Source organism: Thunnus albacares, chromosome 2 (assembly GCF_914725855.1).
Source record: "Thunnus albacares chromosome 2, fThuAlb1.1, whole genome shotgun sequence".
Taxonomy (NCBI): Eukaryota; Metazoa; Chordata; class Actinopteri; order Scombriformes; family Scombridae; genus Thunnus; species Thunnus albacares.
Window position 1 is genome coordinate 28,290,614 of NC_058107.1, and position 19,879 is coordinate 28,310,492.

Consider the following 19,879-nt stretch of genomic DNA (forward strand, 5'->3'; position numbering starts at 1 on the left):
GGATTATCAGATAAAGACCCTCAGTTGACCAGGCTGTGTTGGCACAGTTCAGTTTCAAATAATACAGCCAGTGATGCAACGGTTAATAAAAATGTGAGTAAAGTGACCTCCAGGCAAACAACAACAATGGGCTAAAAGCCACAAAAATCTGTTGTATTTATATAACCTTTATAAGACGGCCTGTAGACTCACATTTACACATTCTAATACCACTTAATGTGAAGTGATTTATCAGGTTTATGTCAGTCTGAATCTCTTAGTAGCTTATCTCTTAGATCTTATTATACTTTTAGCAATCTAATAGAACAGTTTTATGACATAGCAGAAAAAACCTGCAGTGCAGAGGAGATCCCATACAATCCCAATAAAGTTACAAAACAACTTTTAAGTGGAGGTGCATTTTGTCATATTGTATGGTTCCTTATTTATTTATTTTGTCTCCATGACTTCTGGACAGGACTTGTTTCAAATGAAAGGCCTTGTGGTGTTCATTAAAAATCAGCTAAGTTTAAATAACAACTTCAACCACCCATCCAGAGACCAACACCAGTTCATTTATTGAATTATGATTATTATCATCATATAATTTATGATTATTTATTTCATGATAACAAATACATTTATTACAGTACATTTTTCAAGTCCTTCATAAAAGAGATTGCAACAGTAACATAACTCATAAACCTGCAGAAAATCAGTGCATATACAGTAAATAATGACTTTTCTTTATAATAATTCAAACAAGAGGAATATATTAATATACTTCATTGATAAACAATAACCTGCTGTAGAAAAATATAAAACAAGTGTGGCTGAGTCTATGAGGTATACATAAGGACTGGTTGTACGCCATCAATATCACCTTCATCTTACAGTAAAACATTGAAAATAAGACATTCATTCACACTTTTAGGTTTGTGTTAAATAACAGAATACATTTCCAAAACCAGAGGGGAATTGAATTTGGCATTTTGCTAAGACCTGAAACACATGTAGTCACATGTTTGACATCACCTCCAATGTCTCCTGGTTAAGTGACACCAGCAGCTTCAGGTTGTCTTTGCACTCCTGGGCCAGATTGGTGTTATAGCTCTTCACTGCCAGTGAGCAGCCCTCTGGCAGCTCAGCACTGTCTGCCAGCAAATGATTGCTTTCACATAGTTCATCCATAAAACTGTCCCACTGATCGTCCTGTGACTGGACGGATGCATGCTTTGTTGGCTCCACAAGCCCCTGTTCAGTTTTCTGTAACTCACTCGCGAGCCTCAGTGCACAGCTGGCAGTCAGAGATGGTGGATACTTGTTGAAAGCATAGTCTGCTAGACTCAATTCGCACACCTTTCGTGCAAGGTTGCTGCATTGCCCGGGCCTCTTTGTGTCTGGATTCACCCTTGCAGGTCTGTCATCACCTGCATTCCCAGGCACAAGCTTGGCAGCCTCAATGCACTTGATGTAATAGTCCAGGAAAAAGGCCAGGGTGGGAGCAGCGAGGCGGAAGTTGAGACGGAGGAGGATGAGACACTCTAGGTTGCAGAGCTGCTCCTTAGTGAAGGCATCGCAGCACAACGACAAGAGGTGGCTGATCCTCGGTGAGCACACCTCCACCTGAGTGATGCAGAGAAAAAGAGTGAGTCGTATTGAACGAAATCCAAAAACTGCACACGGTTTGTTCCTCAAAAGCACATATCCCGACTCACGTGTTTGCTGGCGAGGAGAAGCGCAGTGACACCCAGCAGCTGGAAGCAGTCGGCGGCCACCGGTGTGGATGCCAGGAACCTGTCCATGATGTTCACTGCCAGGCAGCAGCACTCGAAGGACAGACTGAAATGTTTGTGCACAGGGATGAGCCAGCTGACGAGCTTGCAGCGTGCCTCTGCAGTCAACTGTAGAGAAAAGAAAAAATAATTATTAGTGTAAGCAGTAAATGAAAAGTAATACATTTCAGAATTAAAAAAGTTTAGTGACAGTAACTTAAAGATAAACGTTTTGCTTGTGTGTTCTTTAAGCCATGGAAAAATATACAAAAGCTGTCTGATATGGAGCATTTTTACAGCAGGGGTTCACAAATATTTTCATGTCATTAATCCCCAAGTAGTCATGCATGCAGCTACAGCTCGTCTTTACTTTGTTCCATGGAGGCAAAAGCTTTGCTGTTGACTTCAGGAGGCTTATTTGTCAAATTTTGAGAGTATATATAGTTGAGAGATATAGTTGCCAATGGTCACCTCTATCAGGATGACTGTTCTTAATTAAACTTTAAAAACATCCAATTTATTTATTTGTTAAGCTTGTTGTGGAATTTTGACTCTTGTAGACAAAAAAAAGCCTATAAAACACAAAAAACAATTAAATCGTTGGGAGAAAATGACCTTAGAAAGCCTAAATATACTTTTGATTTTCAGATGTTTTGTCTCTTAATTACTGTAAACTGTGAAAAGTAAAAGTTTAGTAGACAATGAGTACCAGAAAAATAGTCTGTTTTTAATATTTAGGCTATACTGTCGATGTCTGATCAATTGCCAACCTGACCTAACTCAGTATTATGTGTCTTAAAGCCTACTTGTGGCTGTCGTGCCAGGCTCTTGCAGAGATGAAACTGCGCCTCTTTTTCCCTCTGGATCCTGTAACCGATGTCACCGTACTGCAGGTACCAGTTGGACAGCTGCTGTCCTGCAGGAGTCTCTGGTTCGTCTAATCGGAGCGGAGACAGAACTGTCCGAGCCGGGGGTGGAACCGGGGAGGATCCCAAGTCCTCCTCGAAACCGGAGTCACTCAACTTGAACATGAGTTTCTGTTTCCTATGCCGGGCTGTGTGCCGCTGCTGGACCGGTGTGAGCGCTTCTGCTGGAGGGGACGCGCAGTTCGTGCGTCTCCGTTTGTAAACCGTCTCGGAGCCGCAGTCACCGTTCATGAACGACACCATCTCACGGGAGCCTGTTTGCGCATCGGCTGCCACTGCTCTGACTGTGTGCTATTGAAGCCAGATTTTACACACACAGGTCTCTCTAGATGCTTGTCGCTTGGATGCAGGTTTTCGTTTCCTAGGATGGCGACGGAATGCTCCGCGAAGACCCGCCCTACTATGCCTCTGATTGGCTAGTACTAATTGGCTACGTTGGTTCGATCGGCTAGGTTTGGGCATGATGAGTGACATGAGTAAGAATATCAGGGTCAGTGCCATTCAGAGGCAGAGTAGGGGTGGGTCTTCGCAGGACATTCCGTCGCCATCCTAGGAAATGAAAACTCTCTTGTGGGATGGTGAGGGGAGTTCCGTCTAGTGACGTCATGTTTTCCCGGGGTCTTCCCCGCTCGTGCAGCCCACCTTGCTCCAGTCGCCCAGGGCAACCGAGGCAGCGCGTAGAGGCTAAACAATCACTTGTTCCAATTAGGAGTTTTCCTCAACTGTGAACCATATGTCATACCTTCTATGCCTGTATATTTAGTTTAGCCCAGGTAACTACACACAAAAAACACATCAGAGGATTAAAACAGGTCTGCATTGGTGAGATTACAGCACGAATGAGATTATATGTGTTATAATTAATAATGCTAAAAATAGATCAGGACAACAAACAGAAAGAAATATAGAAAAACAAAAAAACAAATAGTGTCACAATATGTGCCAATCATGAGATATATCTAAAAAAAACATGTCAAAATCATAATGTAATATTTCACTGAAAACATGAACTTTCATATATGTGCTATTTGCATACACATCATATGTGTCCAAAAACACCATGTGCATAGCCTGTATGTGAATTTATCACATGTGAAATGTTGTTGACTCACAAATTGAAACTGCTGTTGCTGAAATTGTATATGTGATGTATTACATTCCATATGTTACCGTAAATATCTGAAAACCAGATAAATTGAAGGATAGGTTCACAAATTTTGAAGTCTGTCCTAAAGCCACAGTCAGGTGCCCATTTGAACACTGAAAGAGGTTTTCCTTGCTGTAATCATTCCTCCTGTTTTGTACTGGCTATTAAAAGATCCCCTTCAAAAGTGCTTTCAATGTAAGTGATGAGGGCCAAAATCCACAGTGTGTCCACACAGTAATTTTGTGCAAAAAAATGCATTTAAACGTTTATCTGAAGCTTATATGAGGCTTCAGCAGTCTGAGTTAGTCATATCAAGTGGATATCTGCCACATTTACAGTCTTTTTAGCATCAAATTCCCTCTTTGTGTTTCCCTGTTGAGCTGTGGTGGAAGTATAGTGACAAAAAGAGGGACTTTGGCACTAAAAAGACTGTAACGTTGAAAGATATCTACTTTATTTCTCTAAGACAAAAATCTATGTCACACCAGAACAGCATTATTTATTCATCTGTTGTCTTTTGTGTTGTGTTAGATGTTGTCTTAATGTTTAATGAACTGATCTTACCTTAACACATTTTATTTTCTTTATATTGTGGCGATTGTGCAGATTGTGTCACCGGCGACCCACTTAGGACAGTTGTAAGCGGCAGCATCACACAGTAATGAATAGAAGCAATTGGCACAATTTGGCCAATTGGAGATGATTGAAGAAGTTCGGGGACAGCAGTGACACCACAAGCTAAAAACTCCCTAGCTCCCATAAGGTTAGGGCTGAAAGTCTGGAAAGGTTGAAAAGATGTAGAAGGTTTATGGTGTTTTGCATAGTTCTGGCATAAAGCAAGTCCTAATTATTGTTATTCAAATATGACTCATTATAGATGACGACCAAAAACACTTTTTTGAGCCTTATTTGAACCAATGTAGTTTTGTTTGTGTTTTAGCCACATGCTAAACAAACACATTTCCAGAAACTAGAAGATGTCAATTGTCAAATGAAGTCTAATACATGCATTGTGGCTTTACAGTTCTTCTGTTATAAGGTTTTCCATTTTGGTATGCCAAGTAGGCGAAAATAAAAAAAAAAAGGGTGGATGTTAAGAGGTTAAATACATTATCTTGCACAGACGGAGGCTGGTGGATTTTGACCCCAATCACTTACATTGCAATGCACTGCCTCTGGTGATTGCATCAACTGAAATGTAGTTTGTTGAGGAGTCCCCAAAATTTTCCATGCTAAGGACCCTCACATAGATAGAACAGAAACCTTTTGGTGTGGATCCCAAAGCTATGTCCACCTGAGAAGAGGTATCCTACTCCTGGCAATAGAAGTAGTTAAATGAGGGAGGTAGAGAGGATTTGGTCTGTGACATGGGAAAATAAATTGTGCGTAGTGTTATTGTAGGGCTACTTGACATGATAACCTGCATGCACCTTTGTAAGAATGCAGAACAAAAATCCTTTATCCTTTTATGGTTTGATGAAAATGAGAAGTTGGACTGAGTAGCAAAGTATGACAAACTAGACTGAATAATACAAACATACAATATGAGATCAGATTATCTGATGCATGTCAAGTATGAAGGCATACAAAATATACTGTTCATGTTTTCCTATAATTTGTAGGCTATATTTGGTCTCACACCTATGTACATGGAAATTGATAGTCTGCCTTGGGCTGGGCATCTATTGAGGCACATTGATATCTGAATACAGACCCCCCCCATCTGAATAGATTTTTGTTGTTGGACATAATTTAGTCCATCTAAATGTCAATATGTTTTAGTTATACATATTTTACGGTATAACGCTATAATGGTCAATTTGAAAATTTATCAACAGGTTAAAATCATTTGAAAATCTGCAGGGAAGTCTAGTCGTGATTGCAGTCGTGCCAGCAAAAAACCCCCATCTCTGTTCGAAGTGACAGTTAGGCGTGAGGTCTCTTGTAGGTTTAATCTTGGGGTTAAGGCAAAGATTAGTTAAATAAACAACTTTTTAGGTTGCTAGTTCATCCAAAAACTGACTAGACGACCAAGTGCGAGCCGACGAGAACGCGCATCAGGCACACAACACTGACGCAGGACGTAAGGCACCGCCCCCCGGCGTGAAGTTTTCAGGGAGTCCCGATCATACAAAGTCAGACCTGGACAAGGCTTTAAGTATGTCCTCTGTGCACGTACAAAAGGTATTTAAGATGGCTGTGAATACTCTTCATGCGAAATTATCAGTGACACGTTACTGGTGGCTGCCTTTACCGCAGCTGCAGGTTAAACATTTAAGCAAAAATGTGTAGAATAATCACAGTAACGTTAGCTGCTAGCTGCTGCTAGCTGGGTAGCTAGGTGGCCTAGCTAGGTAAGCTAAACAGAAGTAGCTAACCGTAACATTTACTAGCTGGGTTATATGTGGCAAGTTCGCTAACCTGAAATTTGGTTATTAACGCTAATCCATCGACAGTGTGCTCGCTACATGCATGATAAAGTTAACCTCCGTTAATTCGAAGAAGAGCTACCGTTAGATGCAAATCAGACTGGACATGCTAGTAAGCTAGCTTGCGCTAACACCATGTCATAACAAGCTCTTTAAGTAGAGTTGGTTACAGTTAGCCAGGTAACTTGAGATGTTGGTTACATGTGTTTGTACATAGTTACCGGAATTAAACAAGCCGTTGTGTTTATATCATACTATTATATTAGTGATATGTACGATAACACGAGAAGCATTCATGTTAATGTTTGTTTTCACCAACGGGCTTCAGATTGTCAAGCACTGTCAACGTCCATATCCTATAAAAGTCTGTTAACCGTTAACCTTAGTTTTCAAGAGACAGTCAAATACAGAATGACAAAACGAAAGCTTCTGCACAAATGAATACATGGGAAGCTAAAATAAAACGCTGCTCCAATGAAAAGGGCATCCGCCAAAGTCAACAGTTTGGCAGATGTTTGTTGGCATACAGCATGTGATAAGGATGTTTTGATACCATTCGGTTTCTTTCGTACTTTCGTATTTCATTCTATGCTCCACATATCCGGAACAACCTCCCAGAAAACTGCAGGTCTACCGCAACTCTCAGCTCTTTTAACTTAAGATTGAAGACTTTTCTCTTTGCAGCTGCCTCTTGATTGAATCAAATTTGAGGCTTTTGATTAACATCTTACACTGCACTGTAACTTGCATTCTCCTGTTTTATCTGTCTTATTCAATTAAGGTCATTTTAAATTTCTATTTAATTTTTAATTGTATTAAAATATCTTTTTATATTGTCTTGCATTTCTTGATGCCTTTAATGTTTTATGAAAGCACTTTGAATTGCCTTACTGTTGAAATGTGCCGTTCAAATAAACTTGCCTTGCCTTGCAGTTTTAGCATAAGTGTACCATGGAGAACTCGGGCAGGTCTTACCGGACAAGGCAAGGCGGCTGGGAGAGGGGAGCAGCATCAGACAAGGCGGAAAGCTGGAGGAGCCAGGACCAGGGTAGAGGACAGAGCTTCAGACCACATGGAGGTCAGCAGGACAAGAAGAACCAGGGTGGGCCGTCCCGAGCCAGCCCCAAGAAGGGAGGAATGGGGCCCTTAGGTTATTCCCCTGGAGGATTCCGAGGTGGTCACAGCCCCTTGCAGAAGGATGATATCCGGTGGTTTTCAGGCCCTGAGAACAGTGGTGGCAGTCGAGAGGATAACTGGAGAGAGCGCTCGCAGCAGCAGCACTGGAGGAGGAATACCCAGGGAGAAGGTCCAAAGGAAGACAAGGAGCAGTGGAGGAGAGAGGACAGTGATGGCGGTGCTTATAAACCAGGTGAGAATTTAAAACTCAGACTCGGTGGGGAACAACATGGGACACTTGCAGGGTTTTCCACACCTGAAAAAAGTGTAAAGTGGCAATTACAGTGGACATCTTTAAAGATGGGGTGCACTGTCATAGAGCTGCAATGATCAGTTGATCGACAGAACAGTAATCTGCAACTATTTTGATAATCAAGTATTTGTTTTGAGTCATTTTTTAGCAAAAATGCCAAATATTTGATGTGATGGTTTCAGGTTCAGGATGAAGATGTGTATTATAATAATCTAGCTTGAGTCTTAATTGAAGACTGTGTTACACTATCCATGACATACACACATTACTAGTTAACACTGTCTCTGAGACTTGGTCAACTAATCCTTAAGGCATTTATTTCTTCTTTCTAAAGGGAGAAGACGGAGAAACCGAAACAACAGGAAAGCTTTTGCTGAAGAGAACAGGGGCCATGTGAATGAAGAGTCCACACTCTCAGCCAAAGAGCTGCACAGCCTACGGCAGGCAGAGAGACGGCTTAACAGAGAAGAGATCTACTCCCTGAAGAAGGTACAGGCACTAAATATGCAGCCTTATATATATATATTTGCTTGGATAGGTAATTTTATGTTACTTAGATCTAATTAGAGGTTGCAATAGGTATGAGGTGCATTAAGAATGTTCTCAACAGTGTCATTTGTTGCAGCTGTTGTCTGATTTTTTTTTTTTTGTTCTTTTCTTTTTCTTTCAATTGGTTCAGAAATCTCACAGCAACCCTGGTGCACTTTACACCTGCACTCTGTGCGATATTGTCCTGGAATCTGTGTCTGACGCTTACAGGCATATCAGAGACAAGCGGCACAAGAGGAGGGCCAGGGTGAGAGATGGTCATATTATGCAAATTATCAGTAGCGTGATCACAGTAAATATTTGTTCAAACAGTGTTTGTGCTTTCACAACTGGGATGAACACCTGTTATGTTTGTGTTCATAGGAGAGGCAAGAGCAGGTGATGCTGACCGAGATCCTGCCCCCTGGCCCGGAGCAGATCAGTGCAGTAAATGCTGCACTTGAGGCTGTTGTCCGGGAGCATGGGATGAATGACCTGGACGTAGAGAAGAGACAGTCTGTAGTCTCTATCATGCAAGAACTCCTTCAGTCCGTCCTGCCTGGTAAGCCACCAAAAGAACCTAAATTCATGCTGACACTGTTAGCAAACTGACTTTTGGCTCATTATTCTGTGTGTAATGTTTTCCTGTTAATAACATTAGTCCTTATCTCTCATATCTGTAGAGATCAGGCTCAGGCTATATGGATCATCTTGCACTAAGTTTGGATTTAAGGATTCTGATGTCAACATTGACATTCAGTATCCACCTCACGTGAGTAGCCCAGTGTGAGTTCGATTGTGTGAATTTTGTTTATTCTTTTATTTTGTTAATTAAGTTAAAGACCACAGTAATAAAATTAAAACCCCTTCCTGACAGGGAAAAAAACACCCGAAATAGCTTGTAGGAAAGTCACAATGTTACAAGTTGTGAGATTTGGGTCACAGGATGCAGTTCAGGATAATATGACACTATAAATAAAGTTACATAACTGACGTTCAGGATAATTCAGATTGGTGCTAGATACAGTATTCAGAACAAATCAGCTCCCGTATGAGTTTATGACCGTGTTGATCACAAAATATTTGCTTGCTTGTTTCTTGGATGTTGTGTTTGTAGGACGTACCCTATTCATATTTTCTTTTTATATTATATTTATGTTGTATAAAGGCTTTGAAATGGAATGTATTCACAGATGCATCAGCCTGACGTCTTGTTGTTGGTCAAGGAGAGCCTCGCTGTGTGCCGTGAGTCACCTCTCTTTCATTTAACTGCAAGATTTGACAGTTTTCCTTGAATAGAAATTCTACCAAAGGGAAGTTTGCCATGTGCAAGATAGTCATGGTTGATTTTAAATTTAACACGTCTTGTTCCCTCAGCTCTCTTTGTTGATCTGGAAGCTGATTTTCATGCCAGGGTACCTGTAGTAATCTGCAAAGAAAAAAAGAGGTGGGTATTGAATTTTTTGCATATTGAAATAATTAATTCCAATGATTGAGAAAAACTCTGAAGTCATGACAATATATTCATGTTGATCATTAATCAAGACATCATAAAACTACCAGGAGTTTCTAAACAGTGTTTTCTCACATGCAAAGAGATAAAAAAAGACAGTTTTTGTCATGTTAGTGGTATGTTACCTCATGCACAAGGGCAGTAAAGTTAAACTGTTATTTTTCCCACAGTGGCCTAATCTGCAAAGTAAGCGCAGGGAACGAAAACGCGTTCCAAACCACCTCCTATCTTTCGGCTCTCGCCAGTCGGGAGCCTCTCCTCCATCCACTGGTTCTGAGCCTCAGACACTGGGCCCAGGTAAGTTCCCATCTGAGACATTGAAATGTTGGTCACTACAGCTAAATGTTGTTTTTAACATCTGGTTTTTTTTGTTGTGGCTGGTTTAGATCTGTCAGATCGACCGTGCAGAGGAAGGTGGGCTGCCACCGTATGTCTTTGCCCTCATGGTTATCTTCTTCTTACAACAACGCAAAGAGTCCCTCTTGCCCACCTATCTGAACCAAGAGGTGTGTTTCTTTTCGTCTTGAGCCTCATATTAAAATATTTGCTTTTAATTTAGCAAGCATTGCTCCTTGTGTGTCAATTGTTTCCTAAGTTTTATTTTTTTAAAGAAACTCTACTAATCATTTTATTATCTTTTAGATTAAGGTGTTTTCACTCAGCAAGCTGTCAGACTTCAATCTCACGCATGTGGAAGATGGATATTTACACTGGGCTTACACCTCTTCAGCCAAAGAATCATCACAGGCAGCAGAGGGCTCCGGTACGAAGGGAAAGGTAACCATGACCCTGCAAAGAAGTACTTTGTCTCAAGGAGAAAAAAAAGGATGTGTTACTTTTTGGTAGTTCTTTGCATTCATTTTATGGGGAATGTGCTTTTTCTAGCTCAAAGCTTTCTCCAAAGTTACCTGGCTGGAAGACACCTAAAACAAAAATGTGTGCCACTGCTAGAAAATTCTTCCCTTTTCTTCAGTCCTTGAAGAAAAGATTGTATTCATCACATGGTTGTTGAAACATTTTAAAAATGTGTACTGTAATGGGAAGAATATAAAAAAAAGACTTGTAAAAAGTCTGGTATGCTTTGGGAACTGGTCGGTAGTATGTGTGTGTGATGTATTAAAGAACCAAGGGCATATATAATGTGATCTTTTAATCCATTAATGTGACTAATTCAATAACGTTTATACTATAAGTGTGTCTGATGCGTTTTCTCGCAGGTTCCGCTGGTGTTTTCGAGCCCTCACCCCCCTGCGGAAGTCGGTCTTCTCTGGGTCGAAATGCTTCGCTTCTATTCGCTTGAGTTCAACATGGCTGACAATGTCATCAGTGTACGGACCAGTACTGTCCTCTCCAGAGAGACTAAAGACTGGCCAAAGAAACGCATTGCTGTGGAGGGTCAGAAAATTAAATCATTGGCAGTATTACTGAAATGTCATTGCTTTATTTAACAGGATTTGTTGGTATAAATGTCAGACATGATCTTCACTTCTGCTGAATGTTTAAAAAGTTTGAATATTGGTTTAACTGGAACTAATATCTGTGTTTAGACCCGTTTTCTGTGAAGAGGAATGTGGCCCGCACAGTTAACAGCCAGCAAATGTACGAGTTCATCCTCCACTGCCTCAAAACCACATATAAGTATTTTGCACTGCCACTCAACGCGCCAGCTGCTAATCACAAGAAGGACGCACAGCGGGGACCTACTCAAGGTGCAAACGCCAAGGATGTTAATGAGAAGGTCGGCTGCCTTTCAGATTTCAATCAGCTCAGTATTAAGTCACAACATGGGAGTCTACCTAAAACTGAAGAAAATGGTCCTGAAGACTCTGATTGCATCATTGAAGAAGAGGAGGAAGTCGAAGAAGACAGTGACTCGGATGGAGAGCGAGACAAGGAAAAAGTGGACTTGGGTAAAAGCAGTCTCTCTGAAGATGAGGAGGATGAGGATGTGGATGTAGATGTGGACACACATACCAGACACCACTTGGATAGCTTCACCACAGAGGATGAGGAGATTTTCCTAGTGGATGAGATCTCGGGGGAGGAGCTTTTGTCTGATGAGGAAGGTCCAGATTTGGATACACCTGGTTCGATGGATGAGGACGAGGAAGAGGAGGTGTTGGCGGCTGCCAGTCACTCACCTCCACCTTTAGAGGATACAATCAAAGATGAGAACCCAGAAAATAAAAACCAAAAACAGAGCAGACGGACCTATGAATTCACCAGGCAGGCGTTCACCAGAGGCAAGGTAAGTTTAGCCTCAAGCATGTTTTTGTTATACAGTATTTATGTACCCATCTTTGAAAAGTAAGGTTCTTTTAATAGTGATTTGAAAGACAACAAAAACAATTTCAAACTTGTCATGGCGAATAAGCTTGTGTGCATTGTGTCAGTTAAATTTTTCAATCTCTCTCAGTCACACATGGTGGTGTGCAGCTTGTGCAAACGTGATGGGCATCTGAAGAAAGACTGTCCAGAAGATTTCAAGAAGGTGCAGCTGGATCCTTTGCCCTTAATGACACCAGAGTTTTTCAGTGTCCTGAACAAAGTCTGCGAGCAATGCTACAGTAAGTATTCTGTAGAAGTGAGTATTTTGAATGGGCATCATGCAAGAACATTTTCATATTCTTTTACTAAATATCTTACTTTTTTTCTGTGAGGTTCGTTTGTTCAAATGTTCCAAGTCACATTCACCAAACTCTCTTAACCGCACAAACTTGTCTTTAAGTGCTCGTTTCAACTTGATGAATGCCAGCTGCACATGAGTAGGTGCTCGATTTTCTCTGAAGTTTCATTCACCAAAGTGAAAAGAGGAATTTCTAACCACAGAGTTTCAAATCCTGAAAAAAATTAGAACATATTGGTACAGCCGTCAGGTTTCATCAGAGCAGGGCAGTACCATTACAGAAATAAATGAGGAGTGGTTTGATATGTAGTTAGGTGCTAAAGCAAAGCGGCCCATGACTTAGATTGAACGCGGTTAAGGATATGAATGACAAAATATTATACAGCAGGTGATATTATTCTTTTGGGTGCAATGGAGGATTTTCCTGGACACACATAAATACCCTGAAGCAACTGTCAGACTGAGAGGACATTTGGGGGGGCGGCTGTGTGAGAAACCCTGCCTAGCCTTAATGAGCAGGTTAACGAGCGCTGGTGTCATCACAGTCAGTGTCCAGGCAGAGCAGAGGAGCAAATTCTGGACACTGCTGAGTTTTCCCACTATTGCATAAATGACCAGAATGTAATTGTTTTCATGTTCCCTTAGTGTTGTCATGCAGCATTTATTTACTGGGCTTGTTTGTAGTTTTTCTCAACCTTATACCTACCTTGGCATATGTATGTATTTTTGTTACTCTACTCACTATGCACCTGCAGTATACAGCAGAGATGTAGAGTTGCATGTATACAGATTAAGTACTCTGTATACAAATACTATGTATATGTGCATACATTTTTAAACAATGATCTGTTCAGTTAGCCTTGTGTTGAACTACTATGGTTATAAAAAAAACTGAGTCATTACAGTTTGGTGAAATCATGAAGTGTGTGACCTTGGTCTGATCTGAGGTTTGATCGGTTTCCTTTCAGCGGACTTTGCCCCTGATGAACTGGAAGTGGGTGTAAGAGAGCACATCCTGAAAGATCTGGAGACCTTTGTCAGACGACAGTTTGCTGGTGAAGTAAACTAGCATCACTTCTTTTTTTTTTTTTTTTCAAACATTGCTCAGCATGATGATGTATTTTTTTGACTTGCCCGTTCACCACTAAGATGAAGAGCAACATAATTGGGATGAAATGTACTCATCGTGGTTTTTGATGGACAGGTGCTCGGCTACAGTTGTTTGGATCTTCCAAAAACGGCTTTGGCTTCAGACAGAGTGACCTGGACATCTGTATGGTGCTGGAGGGACAGGAGACCATGGATGTAAGTTATCATTTTAGCACGTTGTTAGTTTTACTTACATCCAGTCACCTAAGAAGGCACTTTTCAGTTGTTGTGGTCAAGTATGCTTCTGCCTCTTCAGTTCAATTCAATATAACTTAATTGTATTTTACAATTGTACAACTTAATTTATCCCTGTATGGGCAATTGTCTGCAGCAGCTCACTACCCAGATTTTGGCTGCACAAGGAATTTGAAAAATGGCAAATTACTGAGCTGTCCTTCTAAACCTAATTCTTAGGCATTGTGAGGAATAAGTAACAGTGGTCTGTTAGTATTGTTCATTCTGACCTGAAATTCACGAAATATAACTTTGGTCCTATTTTTTTTTTTTTTTTTTTTTTTTACAGGATGTTGACTGCATCAATATTATTGAAAGCCTGGCAAGACTTCTGAAGAGACACCCAGGTAAGAAATAGCAGACTGTTACTGGTAAAACAAAATGTACTTCCAGTGCATCACAGGTTTTTATTGCATTAGTTATTAATAAATTAGTTTGAAAGCTTGCAGCCGAATTTGGTTTCAGTTTAGATCATGGCAACAAGCCAGCTTATGTAAAGTTAATGATAAAAATAAAGTTTGTCCTGTAATTCTGGGTAATTTGAAATGAGAAGTAAATAGTATCTGTTTAATCTGTCTCCACATCTGCACCGCCAAAAGATCTGAAGAACATCCTACCCATCACCACGGCAAAAGTACCCATTGTGAAGTTCTTCCATGTTCGCACCGGCCTGGAGGGAGACATCAGCCTCTATAACACACTGGTAGAGACTTCAAGTTACTCTTCTTGATTTGTTTTATTTTCAGGTAGTCTAATATCTGTCAGTATGCCAGATGCAGGGTTTTCCCAATAGAATAAAATGTATGCCACTCTCTTATTGTCATTTTCATATTGTCAACATTTTTATTCTCAGGCCCTGCACAATACACACCTGCTAGCATCGTACGCTGCTATTGACAGGAGAGTGAAGATCCTCTGTTACGTCATGAAGGTTTTCGCCAAAGTGAGCATGATTTACTGACTCATACCCAAGCCGTCTATATATGTCTTCTATGTCGCGAGACACCCTAATTTTCTTTTTTTTGTCCCATCACAGATGTGTGACATCGGGGATGCTTCACGTGGCAGCCTCTCCTCTTACGCTTACACCCTCATGGTACTGTTCTTCCTCCAGCAGAGAAACCCACCAGTTATCCCTGTATTGCAAGAGGTAAAAAAGACAAACATATGTACAGTTCTCTATCTATAAATGAAATTTTATATTCTCAATCTTACAAAAACTGATCATTTATATGTCAATATTATCTTTTAGCTCTGTAAATTTTAGATTTTTCTGAACTGTTTGTGTTTGTTGCAGATTTATGATGGAAAGAAGAAGCCTGAAGTGTTAGTGGATGGCTGGAACGTGTACTTCTTTGATGATTTAAAAGCACTTGTGAGTATTTTGTATTTTTACATATTTTTGTTTGTGTGGATGTTTGGCACAGTGTCTTAATAAGATCGTTGTCTTTCTCAACCTGCAGCCCGGTCGCTGGCCAGAGTACGGGAAGAACACTGAGACGGTGGGGCAGCTGTGGCTCGGCCTGCTCCGCTTCTACACTGAGGACTTTGACTTCAGAGAGCATGTTGTCTGTATCCGTCAGCATGCCCGCCTCACCACCTTCAACAAGCAGTGGACGTCCAAATACATCGTCATTGAAGGTCAGCTTGTCGTACAATGTGTTAAGAGAACAGACGCAATGAGAAATTTAGATGTGAGTCAATGGAAACACAAGAGCGGATGTGAATTTGCCTGCAGCAGCATGAATTGAAGCAAAGATGCATCCTTCTGGGCTAAAAATGTTTTAATTCGAGTGAAAATTTTGCACTTGGGGCCTAACAAGCAAAATCTACTTAGTTACTACATAAATTTACAGAGATAAGAGGGGAAAAAAGAGAGACTGGAGGAAAGTAACAGAACTGGAGTTCCTGGTGAGTTCGGAGACACATTCAGTTGCTAGCTAGCTTAGGTACATTGGCTGATAGTGGCAGATAAACAAAAATTGCAATTGCGTAAAATTACATGAGGCAAGAATGAGCTCTTGCCCAAACTTCTGCAATAAAAAGATAACGAAATGATTTGAAAGAGTAACATGAATAAAGTTTGTAGTGCCCTGGTTTAAACTTGTCTCCCATCCAACTGCACAAGCTGTCGAAACATGATTGTTTTGCTATTTTGAAAATGAAAGTTTCTTTCTCTTCTCTGCTCATATTACAGATCCATTCGACCTGAATCATAATCTGGGTGCTGGTCTGTCCAGGAAAAGTATGTTAATTTCTTTCTGTTTTCTATCTCTCAAAAGTATTTTCTTGTATTCTCACATCTCTGATTTTCATCAATACAGTGACTAACTTCATCATGAAGGCTTTCATCAACGGCAGAACAGTGTTCGGCACACCAGTCAAAGTCTTTCGTCCTGAGTACCCCAGTCATATGGTCGGTATTTGCCATCTAAACACCACGTTTGCATATTGCGGTGGTGTTATCTAAGCACTGACATTGTGATTTGTCTGCTTACAGGAGTATTTCTTCGATCCTGAAGTTCTCACTGAGGGAGAGGTGGCTCCCAACGACCGCTGCTGCCGCATCTGTGGCAAGATTGGCCACTTTATGAAAGACTGCCCCATGCGTAAGAAGTGGGTATCGTCACAATCACAGTGTTTACTTTAAATTCAGCTGCACAAGGTGTCGAGCTACATGTTCATGTTGTCTTGTGGGATAATACCGACCCAGGTCAAGGCACAGGCGGGACTCAGAGAAAAAGCCAGAGAACTTGCGAGACAGAACAGATACGGGAGAGGACAAGGAGCCGTTCAAACACAAGGGTGAGCACTGGAGGAAAAGAGATGCACTGGAGATACGCTGCTGCTACCTGTGTGGATCAAGTGCCCACATCAAGAAGGACTGTCAGCTGTACAAAAACCCTGCAGGTTTGTTTTTTTCTTTTTTTTTTCGATCACATTGTTAAGCCCTTTTAAAAAAGTATTACTCTTTTTAACTGCATTTTGCTTTAGTAATTGTTTATTTTTGTCTGTCATTAAGTTTAAGAAGTTATTTTACATTGATACATCGAATGGAGGGAAAAGATCTGTAGCTTCCTTTTCAATCTTTAAATTTTTGCTCGGCAGGAAATGTGAAGATGGAAAACTTTCCTTCACCTTCAGGCCACCTGAGGAATTTAAGAGAGAGGGAGAAACAGGTAAGTGTCAAGTTTCTGAAGGGGATTTTTTTTTTTTTCTGCTGACACTGACAGCAATGCATATCGCTACATCTGTTTATCTTTTTTTTCCAGGGTTCATCCTTACAAGAAGAGAAAAAGAAGTGGAAGCAACAGAATGTGATATTAAGTCCACAAGCAGGTATGAACTCATGTGTCAGTCACAATGAAATATTTCTCACCTAATTGTCAGTGTATAACGTTTTGAACATTTAAGTTGATGTATTTATTTTAAATTCTTTACTGTAATATTACAACAGGTGCTTAAGGAAAACCTGTATTCATTTTTTTCAAAAAACAGGCAGTTTGTTAGTGTAGGTTGGGTGGAAGAATGTGAAAAATAATCCGTTTTCCATTCAGGACACCACTTTACCTTCAGCTTACATTGTCATACATTTCCAATTATTTCTCCCCATGTCATGCCTCAACCTCAACAACTGGTTTGAACCAAAAATTGTCAATTTATGGAGGCAAGATTCTCTATATACTTTCTACAGAATAAATAGTCCCAGTAATAATTGTTGACAGTGTTTTTTTTTTTTTTTGTATTTTGGGTCAACTGACTTGTTTAGGGCTGGTGAGGACAGAGAATGAGAGCAAGGAAGGTTTGCAGCAGGTTCAGGTCCATTCATCTTTCTCTGGACAGAGCAAATACTGTCTCTTATTTTGGTTTAAGTTTTGTATTTTGTTCCTGTTATTTTTTGCTTTCTATACAGTCCGAGAACATTTCCTGTCATACCTGTAACCTGAAATGATTTTATGCAAATAAAGCAGTAAATGAAGCAAATACAGCTCTCAGTTTATTAGGATGAGGAGATATGTCTTGCTTTGTCATTTAGGCTGATAAGTTTTTTTTTTTTTTTTTTTTTTTACATTAAAAATTGTCCCATGCAGCTTTAAAACAATTCTTTTGGAATACATTTTGACAATTGCTTTCTGATTGGCTAAAACTAATGTGTATGTGTTTTTCAGTAGCCTGCCGAAATTTGGGTCGCTCTGGTCACAGGAAGAGCCCGGTGGAATGAGCAGCGGCTGTTTGGAGGCAGTGGCTACACAAACCACAAGGTTCTGCTCTTGTCCAGGCAGATGGCGACCCGAGCCCAGAAATCTGAATGAGACTGTTGGGCCAATGGAGCCTGTTGAAAGCCAAAGCCAGGACGCCTTGACTTGAAGCCATATAGGGCCTTTTATGTGTGTTTCCCCCCCCCCCCATCCCCTCACCCTCCCCACCCCACCCCACCCCCAACACTCTCCTCCTTAGAGGAGCTTTTTAAAGCTTTCATTTTAACAACACAAGCCATTATGCATGCACCTCATGTCTTTGTTTACTTACACTGCCAGTCAAGTTTGTTTTTAAACTCATTGCATTTCAAGCAACGCTCATGTCAATTCAGTGTAAAATCTAAATTCAAAAATATAAGTCAATGAGAATTGTCTGTCACATGACTTAACAGTAAAGAGCTCACATCTTGATAACTCCAATTAGGTGTTTGTTGCAGACAACATACTATGTATTTGCTTGATACTTGATGCTAATATATTTTGACACAATAGGCTAAATTGTCCTTACAGTCAGGTAAAACCGCTGCAACTGTAAGACAAATGGACACGGTGGTGGTGTAGTATGTTGTCTGCTACTTGGAGTGAGAAGAGGCCAATTAAAATCAAGATTAAGAGTGTTTTCTGTTAAACCCAAAAGAGCCAAACACTTCTCATTTCACTTATTCCTTACTCTTTTTAATTACAATGAATTTACAAATGTGTTCTTTGAGATTTAACCAAATCAAGTATAGGTTGTTCTAAAACATTTGAATGGCAGTGTACATTTCGTAATGGCCAGGATCTTTTTTTTTTTTTTTTTTTTATTGAATTTCTTTTAAATCGATTGTCCTCTGCACTGACGTCCATCAGTCCGTCTCTCCTTCAGCTTTGAAAGCAGCTCTACCTACAGAATCACAGTGTCTGTTTATGTGTTTGTGTTAGAATAAACCACAGTGCAGATATTTTTTTCAGGATCATAGTTTTATTTTTTTTGAGACTGTCGATCCACCCCTATTTTATAGATGCATACAGCCCCTCAACCGCTTGTAACTGAAGGACAGGAGGATAGAAATGTACTCCTCAGCTGATTCTGGTGTGTCATAACCTTTGTGCAAGAACACACAACTGAGGAAGTTGGGAAAAGAAGATCTTGCTTGACAATGTTTTAAAAAAAAAAAAGAAAACAAGTAACTGATCTAGTTGAGCTGATGGCAAACACTGCTGCACACATTATATTCACTTACCCCTAAACTAGAGATAATCTCAATTAGTTCGGTGGAGAGAATAATTTATTTATTTGCCACAAAGGCTACATTTTGTTGTAATGGTGCCACAGATTGGTAGCTGCACTGTGAGGGTCCACGCCCTTGAATTATGTTGCTGCTAGATATTGTCTGAAAGACCTGCTAATCATTCAACTTCTTCGAATATGGACTGTCTGGCTTTATTGTTGTCTTAATATGGTTGAATTTTATAAAAGATTGTGTTGATGATATTGTAATCCATTTTTTAATTTTAAAAGCAGCCTTGTTTAATGCCAGCCTTACTACATTTTGCTTCTTTTGTGTTTTGACCCAAATGGGAGGTTCAGTTTGTTATTAAGGAACCCCGATCCTGCCAGGAAAGGTTGGCTCAAAGAATTCATTAAACTGATATCAAATCCCAGTGTGGAACATTTTCCTTGAAAAAGTTTTTTTTTTTTTTTTTTTTCCTTCCAAAACAATGTATGAGGATCAAACTATTAGTGCATTTATAAAAAACAAACCGATTACTTAATCTACTCGACTGACTGTTTCTCTGTGGCACAAAGCATTTTGCAATATCCATAGTTGCGCCCAGAGATTGTTTGAAATACTAGTCAGGAGCATTTCCTATGAACTCGTGATGGATAGAAGATTAAATATCT

General features: G+C 40.2%; 2 protein-coding genes across 9 annotated transcripts; one reads left to right on the forward strand and one right to left on the reverse strand.

Annotated features, from left to right (window-relative positions):
• Positions 1-643: 643 nt before the first annotated feature.
• Positions 644-3,661, reverse strand: LOC122970980 (cyclin-O protein B). Its single transcript, XM_044337400.1, has 3 exons — positions 2,561-3,661; positions 1,698-1,883; positions 644-1,605 (listed from the first exon to the last, which is right to left on the reverse strand). The coding sequence occupies exons 1-3, from the start codon at positions 2,921-2,923 to the stop codon at positions 997-999; spliced, it is 1,158 nt and encodes a 385-aa protein (XP_044193335.1). The 5' UTR covers positions 2,924-3,661; the 3' UTR covers positions 644-996.
• A 2,245-nt stretch (positions 3,662-5,906) lies between these two features.
• On the forward strand, positions 5,907-19,638 carry tut7 (terminal uridylyl transferase 7). Of its 8 annotated transcripts, none has more exons than XM_044376774.1 (30): positions 5,907-6,011; positions 7,190-7,625; positions 8,020-8,174; positions 8,365-8,481; positions 8,598-8,775; positions 8,897-8,985; positions 9,407-9,458; positions 9,591-9,660; positions 9,897-10,023; positions 10,113-10,232; positions 10,369-10,503; positions 10,944-11,121; positions 11,274-11,974; positions 12,143-12,293; positions 13,321-13,407; positions 13,557-13,657; positions 14,025-14,082; positions 14,335-14,438; positions 14,589-14,678; positions 14,772-14,885; positions 15,033-15,110; positions 15,199-15,376; positions 15,933-15,980; positions 16,060-16,151; positions 16,236-16,351; positions 16,449-16,645; positions 16,844-16,914; positions 17,008-17,074; positions 17,505-17,554; positions 17,908-19,638. In XM_044376774.1, the coding sequence occupies exons 2-30, from the start codon at positions 7,208-7,210 to the stop codon at positions 18,046-18,048; spliced, it is 4,083 nt and encodes a 1,360-aa protein (XP_044232709.1). In that variant the 5' UTR covers positions 5,907-6,011; positions 7,190-7,207; the 3' UTR covers positions 18,049-19,638. The 8 variants fall into 8 exon arrangements, with proteins under 8 accessions (XP_044232709.1, XP_044232729.1, XP_044232770.1 ...); XM_044376794.1 differs by having other exon boundaries at positions 17,505-17,548; XM_044376835.1 differs by having other exon boundaries at positions 17,505-17,548; positions 17,905-17,951.
• Positions 19,639-19,879: the final 241 nt, after the last annotated feature.